The sequence below is a fragment of the Strigops habroptila genome, chromosome 11 (assembly GCF_004027225.2).
Source record: "Strigops habroptila isolate Jane chromosome 11, bStrHab1.2.pri, whole genome shotgun sequence".
Lineage (NCBI taxonomy): Eukaryota > Metazoa > Chordata > Aves > Psittaciformes > Psittacidae > Strigops > Strigops habroptila.
The window spans coordinates 25,022,191-25,041,742 of record NC_046360.1 but is presented as its reverse complement, the minus strand read 5'-3'; the positions used below and the strand labels follow the sequence as shown (position 1 = coordinate 25,041,742).

The window sequence follows — 19,552 nt, the reverse complement described above, 5'->3', positions numbered from 1 at the left end:
GAGCTCAGTCACAGAAGGACAAGGAGGAAAGTTACCCATATATATGTATTTATCTGTAGTAGGAAAAACAGTTTATAGAAGCAACTCTTTTCAGGTAGAGAACCCTCGGGAAAAATAAAACATTGCTTTTATATGAAGAATCATTGTTGATACTAAATTAGTTTATAAATTCATAATGCCTGGGTAGAAAAAAGGGAAAGTTATAATGGGGATGTATTATAGACTACTTAGTCGGGAGTAACAGACAAAGAGGCAAATGACACTTTTTTAGAGTGACTAAAAGAGCTGTACTAAAGACAGGAACTGGTAAGTATTAGAAAACTCAGTTTCATGGATACCAACTGAAAAAAAAAAAATCAACCAAAAAAAAAAGCCCCTGAACAACAGAACACAGAATCCTTCAAGTTCTTGGAACATGTTAAGAACAACTTCTTTGTTTAGAAAATGGAGAAGGGTATTAAGGACTTGCTGTCTTGGTTTTTGTTCTGCTTCTGATTAACAGAGATAAGTTATCTGAGTTTATAAAAGAAGGCAAAATTGTCTGAAAATTAGCATGAAATGAAATAGAAAAGGTGTTGGGTTTGTGCAAGGAATAGAATGAGAAAAACAGAATGAAGGCAAGAGATGTGAAAAACCAGGTAACAACAACCTCTGTGTTACAGAAACCCAGAAACTAATTCAAGAAATCTGAACTTGTAAAGAAAATTTGAGGGACACAACAATGTAAACAAGCTAACATTTCAATGCACCATAATGGGTTATTCAGGGAGGAGAACAGATAAGAAGCATAATGAAAGTCTGTATCAAAACATCTTGAAGAACTTAAAAAATTAAGAAATTTTATGATTGATGGAAATGGGTATATGATTAAAGATAGAGCACATAAAATACTGTCTATTTACTAGTATTTGCTAGTAGTAATGTTCTCAGTTTTACTCTGAACTATTTATTATTATGTACAGCAACTCTCACATAGGATATAGGAAATCCTTGGAGGCTCAAGGGAAGCAAACACTTCTCATCTTTATAAATAAAATGTATGGGAATCTATGAGTATTTTTATTTTAGACCCTGGAAAGTTATGGAATAAATTATCAACCAGTGAATCAATAGAAAGCCAGTAGTCTTTTTCTTGTTCATTTTCATTAGCTTGATGTCTGTATCAGACTGTATGACATTATCTATCTACCCATTCATCTCAGTGTGTATCAGATCACTTTATACTTGCTCTGCCTTTATCCTCTTTGTTAATCATCAACGGGCAGGTCCTGTCCTAGACCAGATAGATAAACTATTTTTACATTACCTTTTTTGAAGACATGAAGTTGTTTATCACTATGTAGTCACTTTATTCTTGCGCTCTTTCCTAGTGACAGCTTTGGACCACTCTCTAGAACAGAATGCAGGTCTAGATGGCTGTTACATAGCATACCCATCCTATATTTAGTCTGCCTGTATTTATCAAGGACAAATTATGTCAAGCAAATATAATTTCCTTTGATAGGGTAACTGGCTTTGTGGCTAAAGAAGAAAGTGGTAGCTGTTACATTCTTTGAATTCATAAAGCCTTTAACACTGTCCCACTATACATTTGTAATATAAAAAAACCCCAAACATAAATTTGTAATGTAAGTAATGTAATGTAAAATGCATTACAATAATAAAAGCTGTAACTAGAAGTAATAGTATTTTAGTTAATTATGAAATCACCATGAGATGGGTATGCAACTGGTACAAATAATATACTACAGATGAATTTTCCATTACTCATTGTCAGACAGGAGGGACAGTTACAGTAGGGTTCCAAAAAGGTCTGTCCTTTATCTGCTTCCGTGGAGTATTTTTTTAGAAATTATTTCAGTGATGAAATGGAAGAAAACATGAATATTGCTGATAATGAACCAAGCTTCAGGCATAGTAGGAGCAGTTAAACTGCTCACTAAGCTGCTCCAGTCTCAATAAACTAGAGAGAAAGTCTAGAATAAATAATCTGAAGTTCAGTAAAGACAATTCCATTTACAAGGGAAAAATCACATGTATTGATGAGGCAGTAGCGTGGAAAAAGAATCTGGATTACACAATGCAATACCATTGCAGTGAAGTTATATGTAATTCTGGGATTGATGTAATACTGGAAAAGAAGCAGAAAGCGATTATTCTGTTCTTGCAAGCACTGGTGAGACCTCATATGAAAAGCTGTATACAGTTTCAGTCACCATACTTTAAGAAAGATAGACAAATTAGAAAGGGACCAAAGGAGAGAAACAAGAATGTTAGGAGTTTTAGAGAACATGACCTGTGAGGAAGACTTAAAGAACTGGATTTGTTTAGTCTAGAAAGTGCTAAAGAGGAGACGTAAGTCTTCTAATACATAAAATAGTGTAAAGAAAACTATGATCAATTGTATTCCAGTGCCCACTGGAGAAAGAGTAGGAGTGGTAAATTTAATTTTACCGAGAATCATTAGGTTAGTTATTTAAAAAAAAAAAGAAACTTTTTCACTATGAAGTTTAATGAATCTGCAAATGGGAAGAAAATGTGGACATTCTTTCATGTAGGTGTAATGGAGGCTCCTTTCTTGTAGATTTTTAAGAACAGGTTAGACGAGTATCTGTGGCACATGATAATAGCTTTATTTTACCTTGTGTTGTTGCATTGGGCTTGGAGTAGGTGTTCTCCTGAAGTACTCATCCCTAAATCTCCAGACTCCATGAGAAATGGATTGGCCCAGCGAATGTTTGCTTCTAAAGCAAGGAAATAGGAGATCCAAAGCAAAATCCTTACTGAAATAATCTTTGAGAACAGCACAGTCAATGACAATCATGAGTGAACTCTGACCATTGCAAGGTTACGTTTTTCGATCAGGGATTTTTTTTTATTTTTATACTTTCTGTGTTATTTACCATTTCATACAGTGTTCTTTTGTACAGCAATTAGATTGCCATGTGCCATACAAACCTGTGTTTACCATTCAATAGTGTATTACACATAAAATCTAGATATGTGGGTTTTCATGGCCATAATCCAACATACTGCTAGAGGTTTGAAGCCACAGAATAAACTGAGAAAATAGTAAAATTGCAAATCATCAGAGGGCATATTTAATTTTCTAAGGAGGCAAGAAAGTGGTGCATATTATAACATAAATGCCATTTAATTTAGTGAGTGCTGGGAAGGGTATTTGAAAGTTTTATCAAAAGTTCTGGAGAGAAAGGGATAGTTGAACGTATAGTATGAATTTTGAAGCATTACTTATTTCTATGGATAATACTGAATGTTCTAATTTATATGCTACATTTATGTTAGAGAAATACATGTATGTTATTATGTATGGCTGTAAAAGTATGTACATGTGCATTTGAGCACATATTTGTATTGAAGAATAAGACATTTCTCAGTGATGTAAGACACTATATATGCTACTATGAGCCTATACCCATTTAAAGAGAATGGTGTACCACTAGTCTCTTGGAAGAAATAAACACACACATCCTGCTTAAGTTATGCATGCTTTTTACATGGTGCTGTTTGGTATGAGTATTGCAATTTTGTTTAAAATATCATATTTCTGTTATAACTGTTACTCAGTATCGTATCTTGCTATGGGCAGCATGGTTCTAGACGTAGTAAATGAGAGGATCTCTGACTTATCTTGAAGGAACTAGTCGGGCACATTTTTCAGGTGTAATGGATGTGTTTAGGACTTCTAGCTGCTGCTAGGGAGCAGAGCCAAGTTTCCAGCCACATCTTGCCTTTATTCCCTCTCTTTCTGCTCTTCCATTTAGGGTGAGGTATAGGTTGGCAATCTATTTTGCCCTTGTATGTCTGGACCTAAACTCTGGGGAAGATATAAGAAAACTTCACAAGCAGTAGGAAGACTCTAGCTCTCCTCTGCGCATACACATGGTCATGTTACAATGAGTCATGATGCGTTCCCTGGTTATGTTGGTGCATCTGAGTTTTATTTGATACAAATAAATTTCTGGGGATTGAGTGCTGTAATGTCAATAACATTGCAATACTAACCATTTTTACTAGCCTTCAAAAAACTTAGGGAAAAAGATAATTTTGCAGCTCTACAGTAAAAACTTAAATTTGTTCTCTTCACTTTTGGCTTGAGAGTTGCCAATCTTTCTTAAATTCCACCTGGAAATATTCTGGCACTCAGCATGTATCCTAGAGTGTGGGTGTGATACTCCTAGCATGAAAATGAGCTTAATAAGCATTCTGTACTAGCTTCAGTTTCCAAGGAGTTGTAATACATAGCCCCTTGTAGAGTGCATTACAGTAATCTAATCTGGATCATTGCTTCCAAGATCTATCTGGAACACAAAAGAAAAAAAAACCAAAACCCCCCCAAAAAAAAAACACCAAACAAACAAAAAAAACCAAACAAAAAAAACCCCAAAAAACCCAAAAAAAAAAAACCCTAAAAAAAAAAAAAAAAAAGAAAAGAAAACAAAAAACACAAGCCCAAAAATCAACATGCTAAATAAATTTAAATTTCCAGATTTAGAATCTGTTCTGCCTGAACGCATAGACTTCATCACAAAGCCTACTGTCCAACTCCCTGCCTCTCTTCTCACTTCTACATGTTTTTCTACTGCTTTTCCTTAAAAACTTTTTCTGTTGGCCTCAGTTGCCCACATCATCTTTCAGTTTTCTTCCTTGTATTGAAAATATTTTGAAGAAAGCACCTGTCTGTGTCACACGAGTGACCGTGTGCTCTTGAAGCAAATTGCTGTTACTGTTGAAAGTTGATAGAAATCATCACATTTGTATTCCCTGCCACAGCTGCCTTACTGTACTGCCATCCTTTTTTAATTTTTTTCATGTGCTTTCAGTATCATAACAGGCCTGTAAGTTACTAACCAACAGGGAATTCTATCTTGCTAGCCACAGCTCTGGTGAAATTGAGACATCTTGTTCCCTTTGGTTTTCTAATCAGAAGCCTTACTGTCCCTCCATACATGTATCCTGTTCTGAGCCTCAAGCTCTAGTCACCTGTATTCACTTACTAGTAATTTCCGTGGGCATTTTACATTCCTTGCTGGCTCTGAAACAGTCCTTAATTTATTGGCACATATGACAGATCTCTAACTCTAGGATGGTCTCCACAAAACAAATAGCATTCTTTCGCTGTCACCTAGGACTTTCTTGTTCAAGTTCAGAAGATCATTGCTATGTGGTTGAAAGGTCCTTAGTTCAAGTTGCTGGTTATAGATTACATAGTAAAAAAAGTGTACTTCATTATTTAAGTTAAAGGCAGCATCTTTACATAAAAAAGAGACTTAGAAGAAGTTGTGTAGGTAATCTAAGACATGTATGAGTTGAGGATGTACTTAAATTAGTCTGATGACCTTTTTAACAGGATGTTATGCTATTTGAGAGGGCATATGGAAGAATTTGATTCTGCATCCACACAGTGGAAGACTGAAGATATAACAATCTAAAGAATTTTTGTACGTTAGGACTTTATTGCCAGTCTTGATGATTATAAGAATGATCAAATCTTCTTACTTCCCATAGTATTGGAGATTTAAAAAGACATAAAATGTAAGGTGTTTCTCCTATCATAACAGTTTTCTCAATTCCTAAGCTGTAGTTGAGTCAAAGCTGAATGCTTTACATTATGGTCACCAAGGCTACAAATGTGTTTTAATTTTGTTTTATGATGAAAGATGATATTCTCGTAAAAAAGAATCTGATGTTTAGAAAAATATGAATATCATAGGGCGTGCCATAAGGCTGTAGGATGTGGCTGCTTTCCAAAATGTTGTTGCTGTTCTTAAAAGCTGTAATTGACAATGGAATGTCACATGGTGTCTAGGCATATAGCATGTCCTTTGCATCTTTTAATCTGTTCTGTCTATGTAGAGATTTTGTTCCTATTTAAAACATTTTTGATGTCCCTTCTATAAGGTGGTGGTGTTTAGAAGTAATTTGTTGCAAACTCACCATAAAATTTTCCATTTACTCTGAAATCTCAGCAGAGAGGCCTAAAAGATAGTTCAAGTTTCTGAACTATTCTCTTATCTAAAGGAAAAGTTCCCCTTATTAGGACAATGATGGGGCAGTGTGTATCTATGAAGCTTCCCCTACTGCCACTCTCTAGTCAGAAAACCAACTTTTAAAGAACTAACTGGTACCTATCTTAGTATTAAATACATGTTGTTTTTAAAAGATTATTTGAAGTATGCTGGTAAACTCATTCATTTGAGAAAAGAAATCATATGCAGTGATTCATGAAACTTGACAACAATCTGACTGTTGCAAAATTGGAGTATGCCACTAAAAACTTAACTTTTTAAAGAAGACCATGTGCTCTCAAAAAAAGTGTTTATTGATTCGTAAAGTAGTGACTGGTCTTGGCAACAGGTCTTTGTTCATCAGATGGAACTGCTAAATATCCTTGTAGTTGCTGAAAGACGATATGTGAAAAACTGAAGAGATCAGATGGAATTTTGTTTGAGGTAGATGACTTTGAAATCAGAGTCACAGGACAGTCAAACAACGATTATTATTTTAGTGTCTGGATCCTGATCTGCAAATCACTGTATTGATCCATATGTAATTCTAGGGGAAAGGAGTCCATGCTACTTTGTGTATTTTGGCAGCCCTGGCTGTTAGCATAATGCCTTACATTCTGTGGCAATACTGGAAAATTGCCAACCTCAAACTCCTGAATAGGCCTTAGGAATATTGAAACTGGGATTTGTCTTTAAAAAAGAAACACAAAACCAAACAACACAAAAGGAGGACAAACATAAACCAAACCAGATTCTTTTAGCTTATTCAAATAACCATGGTTATTTGAAAAGCATAAAATTCTTCAATTTTCTTTAGACTGTGAGTAGAACATTCAATCTGAGCAGAAGTTTAGTATCTGGAAACTGAAATATCACGTTTGGAAGTTTTCTGCAACATTAAAACTTTGTCCTGTAATTGTTCAGGAAAGAAGAAACAAAAATAAGGGAAAACCCAAAGCACCAGTGACATTTTAGTATATAAAAGAACTGATATGTTATAGCTGGCCCAGATTTTGTTTAATATTTTGTGTGTTTTTTTATCCTGTATGTTTACAAGCTGTATTTGGGCAGGTGTGAGCTTGCTCTTGTCTGTTCACTAAATGTATGTGAACTTGTTCTGCTGGTGCCTCAAGCTGCAAGGAAGCACGCAATTGCATTAGCAGAGTGCTGAGCCTGCACTAAGCTCATTGGAGTCACATGGATTTATTTAATTTAGGAATTTGGGCAGGGCAAGGTTTGCTTGATGGAACATTCAGTATAAACAATCCCAGCCATATCCACTGTAAATAACTAGTATTGTGCTAAATTAGTATTTTGAGATGTCAGGAGTGCAGTGCAAATATAAATGCTTTCACATTTTTAAGTATGTCCTCTGATTTTTCATTTTTGCTACACATATTCTTCCTTTGGAACAAAGAACTTGTGATTCATATCACACATTGTTCAGACTTGCTGAAGCGAATGCAATAAAATCCTCTCTGTATCCTGGTCACCAGTAAAAGGTCAATTTCCTGATTAAATTGTATGCCATTGTAAATAGCTATACTTATTATAAACATGCTACTGAATGGCAAATACTTCTTTTCTAATGGGGATAAAACTTCTGTCTAAGAATTTCACAAAAGTCAGTAAGTGTTATCATATGCTTATGACAGTAGATGCAAAGAATTTTTTCTTTCTGACACCTATCTAGGTATTTCTGTCTAACCTAAAAAGAGAATTGAAGTAGTCTTCTACAGAAACTTGCCCAGATTTTGAGGATAATATGATTGGTTTCAAACCTAAATTTCATTGTAGATTACCTTGTGGTTTTGATGGAACAAAAGAAAGATCCTTAAAATTTGGAAGGGTGTACTCTGAGTTTGAATTTATCTTTCAGGGATACTCTAGTTCTTGATTTTGGTATACTGCCATTTTACAGTTAACAAACATTGTGCTCTACTCAAGATTTCTCACTGTAAGTGAAAGCCAATAGAAGCTTGTAATATTTGTTAATGCTTTTGGTATTCCTACCTCTTAATTGTAATTATATTGTAGCCAGATGATTTTTCATATACCTCTCAATTATATTAAATTTGTAATTTGACGAAAAGCCCAGCTAAACTGAAACTGTATTAAAAGTAAGAAGTAGAAAATAGGTTTTGCTGTCTATGATACCTCCAGGAGATGGATTTTGTATATTGAAAAGTTATACCTCTCCTTTGCTTACAGAAATGAATTTATTTTATGTTTTGAGGTTTAATGAATGTGATATAAATGTATACATACTGCTCAGTGTGTATATTTATATATATCTATATTTATATGTTAGCTTTGCAGTCTTTTCCACATATGGAAGAATTTTTTGAGATCATGTTTAGCTATAGAAACCTCTCCCCTCACTTCCCCTGAATGTGTGTGTTAGAATATACAACACTTATATAGAGGTTTACATTTATCTTATATTTCTTACTAGAAAAATTAGCTGCCACCATCATGGTCTAAAACAGGTCTTTAGACCAGCTGAAAGAGCCAAAAATGCATTTCTGGGAGACAGTAACTTGATAACAAAAGTTGCATATCTGGCACTGGTTACTTAAGTGAGATAACATGTCACAGGCTTTCACTACAAAGGGGACCATAAATTTTTGCATTGCAAATCTGATTTCACGGACCACTTCTTGTAAGAAGCATTGAGTTTCCGCTTCATCTAGTGATAAAACTTTAGAATGCATGAGTATCTGGTGAAACATCTTATTCGTGTTAATGCTAGTCTGGGTGTTGTAAAGTAAGTGGTCAGAAACAACCTTTCACTTATCCCCATTGCCAGTATTTATGTTTGATTTTAACCTAGCTATATAGAAATAAAACAAATGGTGAGATGGGTTTTATGGTCGTTTTTGTAACTGGGTGATGCATGGTTACTTGTGACCCCCTCTGTTATGGATAGGTTTGAAAATAGACCTGTGACATAAACCCATATTGCTGAAGCAATTCTTAAGATTTATTCAACCTTTGGAATATACAAAAGAAACATAAAATAAAGACCTTCTAAAACTCTTCTCGACAAAGCCTTAAATGAATCCACTGTTAGTCTTTCCCCTTTCCAGTTACAGGCTCAGTTCTTCATTCATGCACAAAACTCTTCTGTAGTCAATTGTTTTGTGTATGGAGAGTTTGTGAGATTAGTCCTTGGCAATGTTTGCTCCTAGAAATTGAGTAGCAGATAAAAGTCTCGCTAAGTTCTGGAAGATTCTGATTTTAGACTAAGTTCTTGATTTGAAAGAAATGTCATTGCTTAGCAGGTAGATTTCTGTGTCACAAGGGGAAATTAGTATTTGTAAATGTAATTGTTTGCTGTAAGTAGGACAGTTTCACAGACCAGAGCCAGTAGTTACATGTTTAATGACCCATTAGTAGCCATAGATAATAAGGAGAGTAGCATAAATCAGTCATCAGAAAGTTAGTTGAAGAGATGAGCAGGTTATCGCTAGATTTATTTAACCCAAGTGAAGACATTAATTCTTAGCATGCCAGCACATGAAAGGGTAATGTGATGAGCCTTGTCAGGAAAAGGGTCTTCTGTCGTGGGAAGAGAGCCAGAAAAGCTTAACTCATCAAGGTTTTAATGTTGCCTGTGTTGCAAAAGCTCTTGTCTAAAAGGAGATAAAGGAGATTAGGATTATTTTTTTCTTTTTAATTTTAAGAATGGATTTTATAACGATACTTGCATGCCACAAAAATGAGGGGATGTGTGCTGTACTTCAGCTTCATGAAACTATTTGCTGTCTGGTTTTTGAGTGAGTTTCACTATATTCTTCACTTCAGGTAACTAAATTTTATACACCAGCAGGTCTTCTAGTAATGTGGAACTTTGCAGTCTCTGGGTGCATCGGCATTAGGGTTTTAGTTCTGATAAAGAGTGCAGGTTTAAATCAAATGTCCTGATCATTTCTATTCCTGCACTATGGTTCATATCTAGAAGCGGTGTTGGAGTGGCCATACTGAATTCCTTTTTGGTTAAATGTAAATGAAAGATGCATTCCAGAAGGTTCCCCAACGCAGTGACATTGCTAAAGGGAATTCAGTCTTGGGGACAGAGCAAAATTAATCCAGAATAACCCACCAAGAAAGGTGTACTGTACAGATGCCCATTCTCAGTAGCACTTAAATTGGCTACAGGTCTGTTGCTGTTGCAACATACTGCTAAATATGAGCTCTTGCAACTGTTTCATCTCCACCAGCATTCGAGAGTACGCTATATGCAGAATGGTTATGAGTAGGCTTATAATTTCTGGCATCTAATTAGTAAAATTTTTTAGATATACTTAATCATGTAGACCATGATTAAAGTTATCCTTTGTTTCTAACCTGCTGTGTAATGTATCCCCTTTTATCTGAAGACTGTTGTCTCAAATTTACTACTGAAACTGATGAACCTTAAAGAATTTATGCCTGAGAAATGTGCCTGCAAAACTTGGATTGAGATACACTTCAATAATAAAACAGAAGGCATCTTTATAAAAGCTTTCTACATCTGTGTGTAGTGTTTTCCAAGCACGATTCTTTAGGTTCCTCATTTTGCTACTTTGAAGCAAGTTTTGAGCGTTTTAACATTAGATTTTTTGGCAATTGGATCAGAACAGTAAATCTTATTTAGTAACACCAGATATTTCTTTTTAAGATGTTAAGCAGATATAATAAGTAGCAACACAAAAAAAAAAAGGATAGCAAAAGGGTGAGATAGAATCAGTGAATTAATAATGCATAAATAGCCCATGTACAGACTTTCATAGTACTTGAGATTATACCACTGTACTGTACCTAAATATATGTCCAAATTAGAGACTTGGATGTTAGTCTTTAAAATACAAGGTATTCAACATCTTAAATATTTTTATTTTATAACAAAATTATAATAATTAAATGTGTATAATAATTCAAATGGTATTTCTGGAATTCTGGCTTGGTTTTTTTTTTCTTTTTTCACTTGTCTATAACTGAGATTTTTCTTTGCAGTTTTTGTCATTGAATGGCTATTCTTGACCCTATAAACCAATGAAAGATCCAAGTTTAAAAAGCAGCTAATGTACACAAACATTAATCAAAAATTGCTTGATTATAGTTTATTGTTTGAAAGAGCCATAGATTAATGATTCTGTAGGATACACACTGATATGAAAGACTAAGTATACTTCTGGAAGCCTCTGATCCAATATTAATAAATGATAAGGCATAACTGCAGCTTTAATTTTGCTTCACAGTGTGTCAAGAATGCAAAAATAGGATCTTCATTTGTCTCAGAACATCAGTAAGGGATTCTGTATTCTCTTACATTATCTGTTTGCATTGCAGTACCAAAGCTTAGCTTCCTGATAAGTAGTTTATTCATAAAACCAGTGAAAACTGCAGTCCTTATTCTTATGTGCTTTTTATCCAGTGCTTTTGGGTAGCTCTTCCTATCCATACAGAAAACTCTGTAGAGCTTATAAAGTTAGGATTTACACCATTAAATATCCACTCCTCAAAATGTAACAGGCAGAAAAATGACAACGATAGTTGAATTTTATCTATTAACTTTGATCCAGTGTACTGGAAGGAGGTAGTGCAGGCTTGAAAACAGCCTGTCTCTATAATGGGACTGTAAGTGATCAATGAGTTCTTTCAGTATTCCTTAAAAATCTTGCATCTGTACATTCTGGCTTCTGTTAAATAAAAAGTGACAGCATGTATCATGAAATTATGGTTCTTCGGTTTAATCCTACTTTGTTTAATGAAAAAGAGGGTTGACATTCTCTGATATCTGTAGGAATTTTACTTTTCTCCTCAACTATCAAAAGCCAAGTATTTTTAGGTCAGTGCATTTCCTAGTGTCAGTATATGACATAATTAACAAAACAGTAACATAGTAGGTAATAAAGGACATAATTATGAAACACTTTTTTGATAGGGATGCTAAGTGAGTGAGCTCTGCTTAGGTTACTGCAGGTCTATTTATCTTCTATAAAAATTGGTTTGTGGAACTGAAAATGAGATATGAACAGATTTTCTTGGGTAGGTATAAATCAAGTCAAAACACCATATAGATACAGGTTTTTAAAACAAGACAGTATGTTGAGTCTAGTTTTCAGGTTGCTCTTAGTGTTAAAAATTTAAAATCCAGCAAGGGTTTGTTTTTTCTATTCAGTTGTTGTCAAACAGATGACTGTCTCTAATTACTTCTTTCTGAATGTGTTAATCACTAAAATTGGAAAATAAGTAACAAACTCCTTCTGTACAGAATAAGATCATGGCACAGAAGTTCTCACTAAAACAGGTGTGAGGAAAAAAGGTGGAAAAAGATTTTTATTAATTGTAGATGTTCAAGGTGAAATTGAGCATAACTGTAATCTGGATCTGGCCACTCAGTTTCTACATTAAATCTGTACTTTTTCGAATAGTTTGCTGCAACTTTTAGAAATTGTCTGTGTCTTGATATAAAATCTTCAAGTCACCCAGAACTAATGCGCTGTTAAAAAATAGGTACCGTATTTGCAGTGTAATTACATCCTACCAATCTCTATCTATCTTTTTTTCTGCTGGAGAAAAGATCTGTCTCCTTTTCTGTATGTGTCAGTTAATAGTGATCAAACAATCTTTTAATATTTTCTGAGTGACCTTTAAGGTTGAGCCTCTTTTGTTTCTCACTGCCAAGTTTATTTTTCAATAATTCTGTAGCTGTTTCCTGATCTGGTTACAGTCTTTGAAATATTCACAAGAGTATGACATGAGCACCAGATGTGCAATTCTATTAATGGTCTTATGCTACTGCATAGAGATACAGCAGACCTTTTGAATTTATTTCTCTGCCTGTATTTGTCCTTTTGAATTCAACATCGTATCACATGTTCACTTACATCATGAAAAGCCCTTTTTGATATCATTGATTTCACATGCAGTCCCCTGTTATCTAAGTTTGGCCCATACGTTTTCAAATAATGACACTGTATATGTGATTTCAAATGTATATATGGCTGATAAACATCTAGTCAGCTAATACTAAATACATTCACTGTTCCAAACAGTGTTTGTCAGACTTTTCTTTTGCATCATAGGAATACAGTACAAGTTTGGGATGAGAAGATACCTGCAGGTCCGCTTCCCTTTCTATCAACATTCATTCTATATAGACTTTATTTTGCTGACACTGTGTCTTGTGGCACAAAATCAAATGACTTACAGAAATCTCAGCATATTATTTCAAAGCACTTACCTTATCAAAAAGAGTCTGTATGTAATTGAAAAAGATAAAAAATTATTTTGATGGAACCAGTATTCAATAAAGTAATGTTGATTGACGTTAACTTAGCCGCAGCTTTTAATTTATTGCTTATTGTATATCAGGATCAGTGTCAAACTATATAGTCTGTAATTTCCTATAATACTCTTTAAAAATATTTGACAGTAGTTGAATTTTCAACTCGTCTAGAATTCTGCCAAATAATTGAAGTAAAAATGAGCATCTGCCTGATTGAAGAATTACAATACACTAAACAACAAAACAGCTGCATGTAGTTAGGAGGAGTCATTTGGAAACATACTGAGTTGCCAATTTTGTTGATTTTTGCTGGTTTTAAAGATATCACCAAAGATTAACCTAATGCATTCTGTTAGTGAAATAGGATCAAACTACTCAGTGGAAAAGAAATCCTTCAGTCTTTCTTCAACCTTTATGCTGGCAAAACTGTTGTAAATTTCAAAGTCAGTTCAATTAGCATTAGTAGGCCTGAATAAAAGTAGCTTCTGCAGAGTTCAGAGAGAAGGACTGGTATTTTCAGAGAGGCAAACCCAGCTCATTGAAAGTTATACAGAATCTGTCCCGTTTTTAAAAAATAGATAAGAGTATTCAGGCCTTTGCTTTGTGATGTAGTTATGCAGACTTTATAACTAAGATGCGTTCCAAGTTAACTGTAAAAAATTTACCCACATTTCTTCTCTGTTAAATGATAGCTAAGTTTATAGTGGACTGTCAGATTTCTTTACTTAATTCAGCAACATGCAAGACATCTATCTTAACATCTGGTTTTTAATAACAGTTGACATCTGGGAGCTCTTTTTTATTCCAAGAATGGGCTAGGAACAGTAGTGATACTGGCAGTGTATATTTTCAGGCTAAAATTCCTGTCCGTTTCAATCATAATTAATTACCATTCATCTTATTTACTTTTTAGATTTAATTAAGTGCCAGCAATATGTTACACCAGCTAACTTTTGAAGGTTTGAAACTATAGAATGTAAATTTTTTACATTTCTAAAATATTAATGCGTGAATTTTAAGGATATCTAAAATGGTGTTGTTTGATTTTGAAATGCTGAGTTAAAAGAAGAACATTGTGTTGTGCGCCTCTATTTTAGAAGCTGAGTATTGCATCAGAATTTGGCACAGTGGAACGATATGTAGATATAGGTATGCACATACACATCTGTGTGTGCTTTTCATCTATATGAAAAGTCGTTATAAAAAATGTGATCTTCAGTAAAACATGTCCAGGGAAGAACATTTCACTCTCCTGATTTTAGTTCATGGGTTTTATTTTGTTCTTTCTAACTTGAAGTTTATAATAAATAGAAAGAATGACCTTCTGCTTTCAGTGTATCTACAGTAAAATAATCCCTTTTAAAAACAAAGTCATGAAATTGTTGTGGTTTTTTGTATTTGCCATCTTTAAAGCTCTAAATAAATGAGTAACACTAATGGTTCAAAAATTGAAAAAAAAAAAAAAAAAAAAGAGAAACTGCCTAACAGTATTCAACAATGTGCAGTGTTTAAGGATTGCTTTAAAGACAGCTTTAATTAATAGCATATTAGAAAAGTGTACTTTGCTAATGATAGATATTTTTGATTCTTCATCAGTTTTGTATCAAGCTGACAGAATGTAATATAATTTGATTATAGTAATTACTTTGCTTACTTATAAGGTTTGATGTTTTTCTGCTGTCAATGTTCATTTGAATTGTGTGCAATTAAAAAAAATTGATAATCTTTAAATATTTAATCTTATAATCTACTTCCTACACACTGTTCTAACTGGGTGGGAAAATGTTTACATCACTGTTCTTGGGTTTTTGGTTGCTATAGATGCTGATTCTTGTATATGTAACACAGAATTGTTCAGTTGTTTTTGCTGGCTTATGTTTAAAAAAAAAAATAAATCATGTTTTTAGTAGCCAAGAAAATTTTGTTTTGTATGCACCAAAGTAACTAACCTTTTCTTCTTTCATTCCAATGCTAACATCTTCTCTGTGCATCTCCTAATGTCTGGCACACAGGATGACGAGGAGGGTATATGGGCATAGCCGTTCCTATAAACCAAAGTTCCAGTTTTGTTTTGAGGGGTGAGAAACTCTCTTTTCTATCTCTTTCAAGTTGCAGTCTAATTGTTGTGTTTTCTTTTAAACTGCGTAGACCTGTGTGTTTCTTGATGAGTGTGTTTATAAACCCTGTAAAAATGTTTCCTCATATGCAATGAATAATGAGAAACTATATCTAATGGTTTAATGGTCTAATGGCTTCATTTTCTTTCATAACCTATTGTGGCTGAAGGTGTAGGTAGCTACAAAACTTTAAAGGGAGTGTATTTGTATCTGTTTGTATATGTCTAAACAAGTTCCTTTTTCCAGTAGATAAGAATTTCTTTAAACTAGTATTAATCTGCTTTATCATCTCAAAAATCCCTATAAGAAAACTGTAATACCTTTGCAGAACAAGTATGAAAGTTTGATACTTAAGAATGTTAGCCACAGATTAAGCATACAGTTTTACTGGAATAGAATTTATAATATGCATTGTAAAAATAAGATTACCTATTAAGCTGAATTGCTTTAGTGAAATTTTAAAATAAACAGCAGATGCTTAATAAGTATAACCTGTCTATGCAATACATGATGTTTGCCTGAAATAATCTAATGGACTAACATCCATACGATAATTTGGTTGTGATATTTAAGAGTACAATGTGCAGTTTATTTTGTTTAAGTCTCTTTTAATTATGAGTAAATACTGTATTGTCACTGTGTGTCATTTATTGATCAATGCATATCCACTTTTTTGGTGCTTGCCTTTGAAGTTGTAGGTAATTTGTAGCTTGTGATCAATCAACATTGCTAAGGCCATCAGGCCTGGTGGTTCACTCGTTGAAAATGTTGCTTATGTCACTACTTCCTACTGGAACAATTCTATTTACTACAATGGGGCTGTTCACAGGAGCAAAATCTACTCATATGAGTAAAGATTAATGTGTTATTAAAGCTGCCATACTTCACTCTCTATTGCTTTGGCCCCTGTCACCCTAAGTCAAAGACTGTATGATTTGTTTTGTTTCCAGTGGTGTTACAAGCCATGTTACAAGTCAGTCATTCTATTTGAATCAGAATAAAATCTCAAAAGTAATTTTATTTCTTGTGTACTTACTTTTTAGAGTAGTTATGAGATGCAAAATTAGTGCTATCCATAATTAATAATTTGTTAAAAAAAAAAACCAACTGTTGAAGCTTTCTATAGCAGAGAAGTTTAAGAATCAACAATTGTAAAATAAAATAACAGGCACTGTGGTACCATTACCATTAAAAGAAAGCAACCCTGGTATGTCAGAGTATAGTTATATACCTTATAAACCTTTTTTGAGTTATGCTTTCTGATTCAATTTTAATTGTCATGCTTGTACAGGTTGTACGTATAGATAACTTCTGAGTTTATGGACACACATGTTGCATGTGGTAACAGTAGGAAAGGATGTGACTTATATTCTAATTTTTTTTTAGTTACACTTTCTGCTTTGCCGTAAATAAGCAGCCCTGAAAAGAATCTGGAATTGTTCTTTTTCACATAAAAATGTTAAAAAGGTTTATGGGTTTTCTTAGTGTTGTGTTTTAAGTAATTAGCAAGTTCTGTTAACTGCAGCTGCATGATATTTTAATAGCAGTTTATGATGTTATTTAAAAGTAGTGTAATTTTCAGCTGTTTGTCAACATCATTCTTCTGGTTTGGGTGTAGAGAGCAGATTTTGTTTATTTTCCAGGCCATATATATTTCCAGTTTAAAAACAGACATTCCTCTCTGACTCTTTTGTTTAAATGCCAACATAATTTATCTGGTGTCGTTATATACCAGACCCTTGACAAATATCTTGTTTGCTGTTTCTTTTCATGTAGGAGAGCGCTGCAAAGGTAGTATAACAAATAGCTGGTAGCAAGCATAGCCTGTCCTCCGGACTGAACTCATGAGTGGACTTGTCCTTGTAGGTAGAATAGCCACAACTTGAGTGGAATGGCTATCATAAGGTGAAAATTCATGTCATAGACTTCCTTCCCTAGCGGAAAAAAAAAATTAATTTAGGTCCCAGACCTATAAACCTTTCTGAAAATACCTGTGGTAATACTAATTTTCCTCATTTTTGCTGCTAAGAGCTGTAAGTATATCTTACAAAAGAGATGCCTATGAAAGATTCATTTAGAAAAAAATAATGGATTTTTTTTTTTCCACTGTGCACAAACTTGAGAGCTAACAGTTTGATTTGGCTGTGTGAGCACAAGAGCTTGCAGTCTTCACTCATCTAGTTCAGCAGTGAGGGTTGCCTAGGTAGACCTCAGCTGCTTAGCTCTTGTATTAAACCAGATGAAAACTGGGTTTAGTTCTCAGAAGTATTCTTGAGAAGTAAAAGGTATGACATAAACTACTTTCAAGTTCTTTATTCCTACTTTCTGATGTTTGAACAGAGCAGTAGTTAAAAATTACTTGATTGTAGGATAACTGTATGGTATTTTCCGCCACATAGACTAAAACCCTGGTCCCGTTAAGGAAGTGAAAATTTTGGGTAATTGGATCATTTCCTGTTTCTACTAACAGTCAATACTAACAACTCAAAGGATGATACAGTTGAATCTTGCAGACACTGTCTTTGTAAAATGCTTGTTTTTCCACATTTGTTTGCTTTGTAAAAAGTCTGGTCATTATAATTAGTCCTGTTGCTATAATTTGCCGTATGATATTCTTTCTAGAACCCACTTTATGATGCTGCAATTACAGATTGAAAAGAACAGTGCCTTTGATTCAGTTTTGGAACATTTTAATGATTTCTGTTGCTATTTAAATAAGACACACAGGATTTGTCTTGGATGCATATGGCTTAAGGCTAAGTGAATTTAATAGCTCAAACTGTTAGTAGACAGGGTGAAATGAACTGTCATGAATATTGCATTATTATTTGAAAGTGGCTTTGATGTCGTGGTTTAAGCTATAGCCGAACCAGGACACATGAGTAGAATATCCAAGTAATATGAGTAGAATATCTAAGTAATTACAATAAATCCATTTCTATGCAGAGTTTTAAGGCTCTAGGTGTAAACTCTTCACTACAAAGCGCTCTTACCTGTGGTTTTGAGAGTGCATGTAAGAGGGGTCTGGACGCTTTTCTCATCAAGGCAAAGTGATAAAACTCCAGAATGATTGTACACCACCAGGAATGACAGGTGCACAGTTCACTCTGGTTATCTTCTTGTACTGTGGCTGCAGGATTAGTCAGGATGGGTCGACTCTTTTTGCATAATAGTAGTAGAGTAGATGAGTGGTTGAACTGGTGAACTTTCAGCAGCCCACTGAAGTAGATTTGGAGACTAGATAAATGGAATGGGAATGAGATGGAAATTTCATCTCCATGTGGGAAGGAGGTTATTTCATTCTTCGTAATGTAAGGATTCTTAAAACAGCCCTTAATTCATGGGATTAGACATGTTTTTACCATTTGTCCTCTCTCACTTTTTTCTGATTTTCATAACAAATAGTATGGCTGAGGCAATTCAAATCTCTCAGTCAGTTGAGTGTATATTAAAACACAGACATAATACAATTAAATTGGATGTATATCCTGTCAAGAAAAGCTTTTCTGTATTTTGTTTTTACTACAGACTTCTATCAAAAGTTAATTGTGAACATGGGAAAACCAAGAGACCAAACAAGACTGAATATGAGGGATATATTTTACATTGGAGAGGAAAATATAATTTTAGCAACTATTTAAAAGTATTTTAACTGCAAGAATGTGGCTTTTTAGGGAAAAACTTTCACCTTTTTTGTAATTTGTATTTTTCCATAATTTTTAGTTATACAGTTAAAATTATATAAACTATGGATGCAGCAGTCTCATTACAGCACACATTTGTTTAAGAACCAAAGCATATTAATGTCTTTTCAGAGTCTCAAAAATGCATTTGTTTTGCTTTAAGAAAACAAATTGTACAATGATTTTGAAAACTGACTATCAATAGACAAAGGGAATCTTAATTTAATTTTTGTTACAGTGGTGTAAACTATATGCTTTTGAATTGGAGTTGTCTTCTGTTGAAGAGGATTTTTTTTTTTTTTTCTAGAAAACAAAAAGCCCCTGAGATATCAGAGTGTTTTGTTTGTGAACTTGTTTTGTTTCAAGTCACTAACATTGTGTTAGGTACTATGCAGATAGTCTCATGCAATCAGAAGTTTTCCTGAGGTCATGAGGTAACACTCTACA

General features: G+C 34.0%; 1 protein-coding gene across 18 annotated transcripts in view; it reads left to right on the top strand.

Moving 5' to 3' along the window:
* ERC2 (ELKS/RAB6-interacting/CAST family member 2) overlaps window positions 1-19,552 on the top strand; it is a 488,016-nt gene that overhangs the window by 355,482 nt on the left and 112,982 nt on the right. For all 18 annotated transcript variants that reach the window (XR_003993765.1, XR_003993764.1, XR_003993761.1 and 15 more), the window contains one exon: window positions 15,318-15,383. Coding sequence is in view for 1 of the 18 variants with exons in the window: in XM_030501570.1 (XP_030357430.1) it covers window positions 15,318-15,344 (27 nt within the window). In the remaining 17 variants the exon portion in view is untranslated. The remainder of the gene's footprint in view (window positions 1-15,317; window positions 15,384-19,552) is intronic.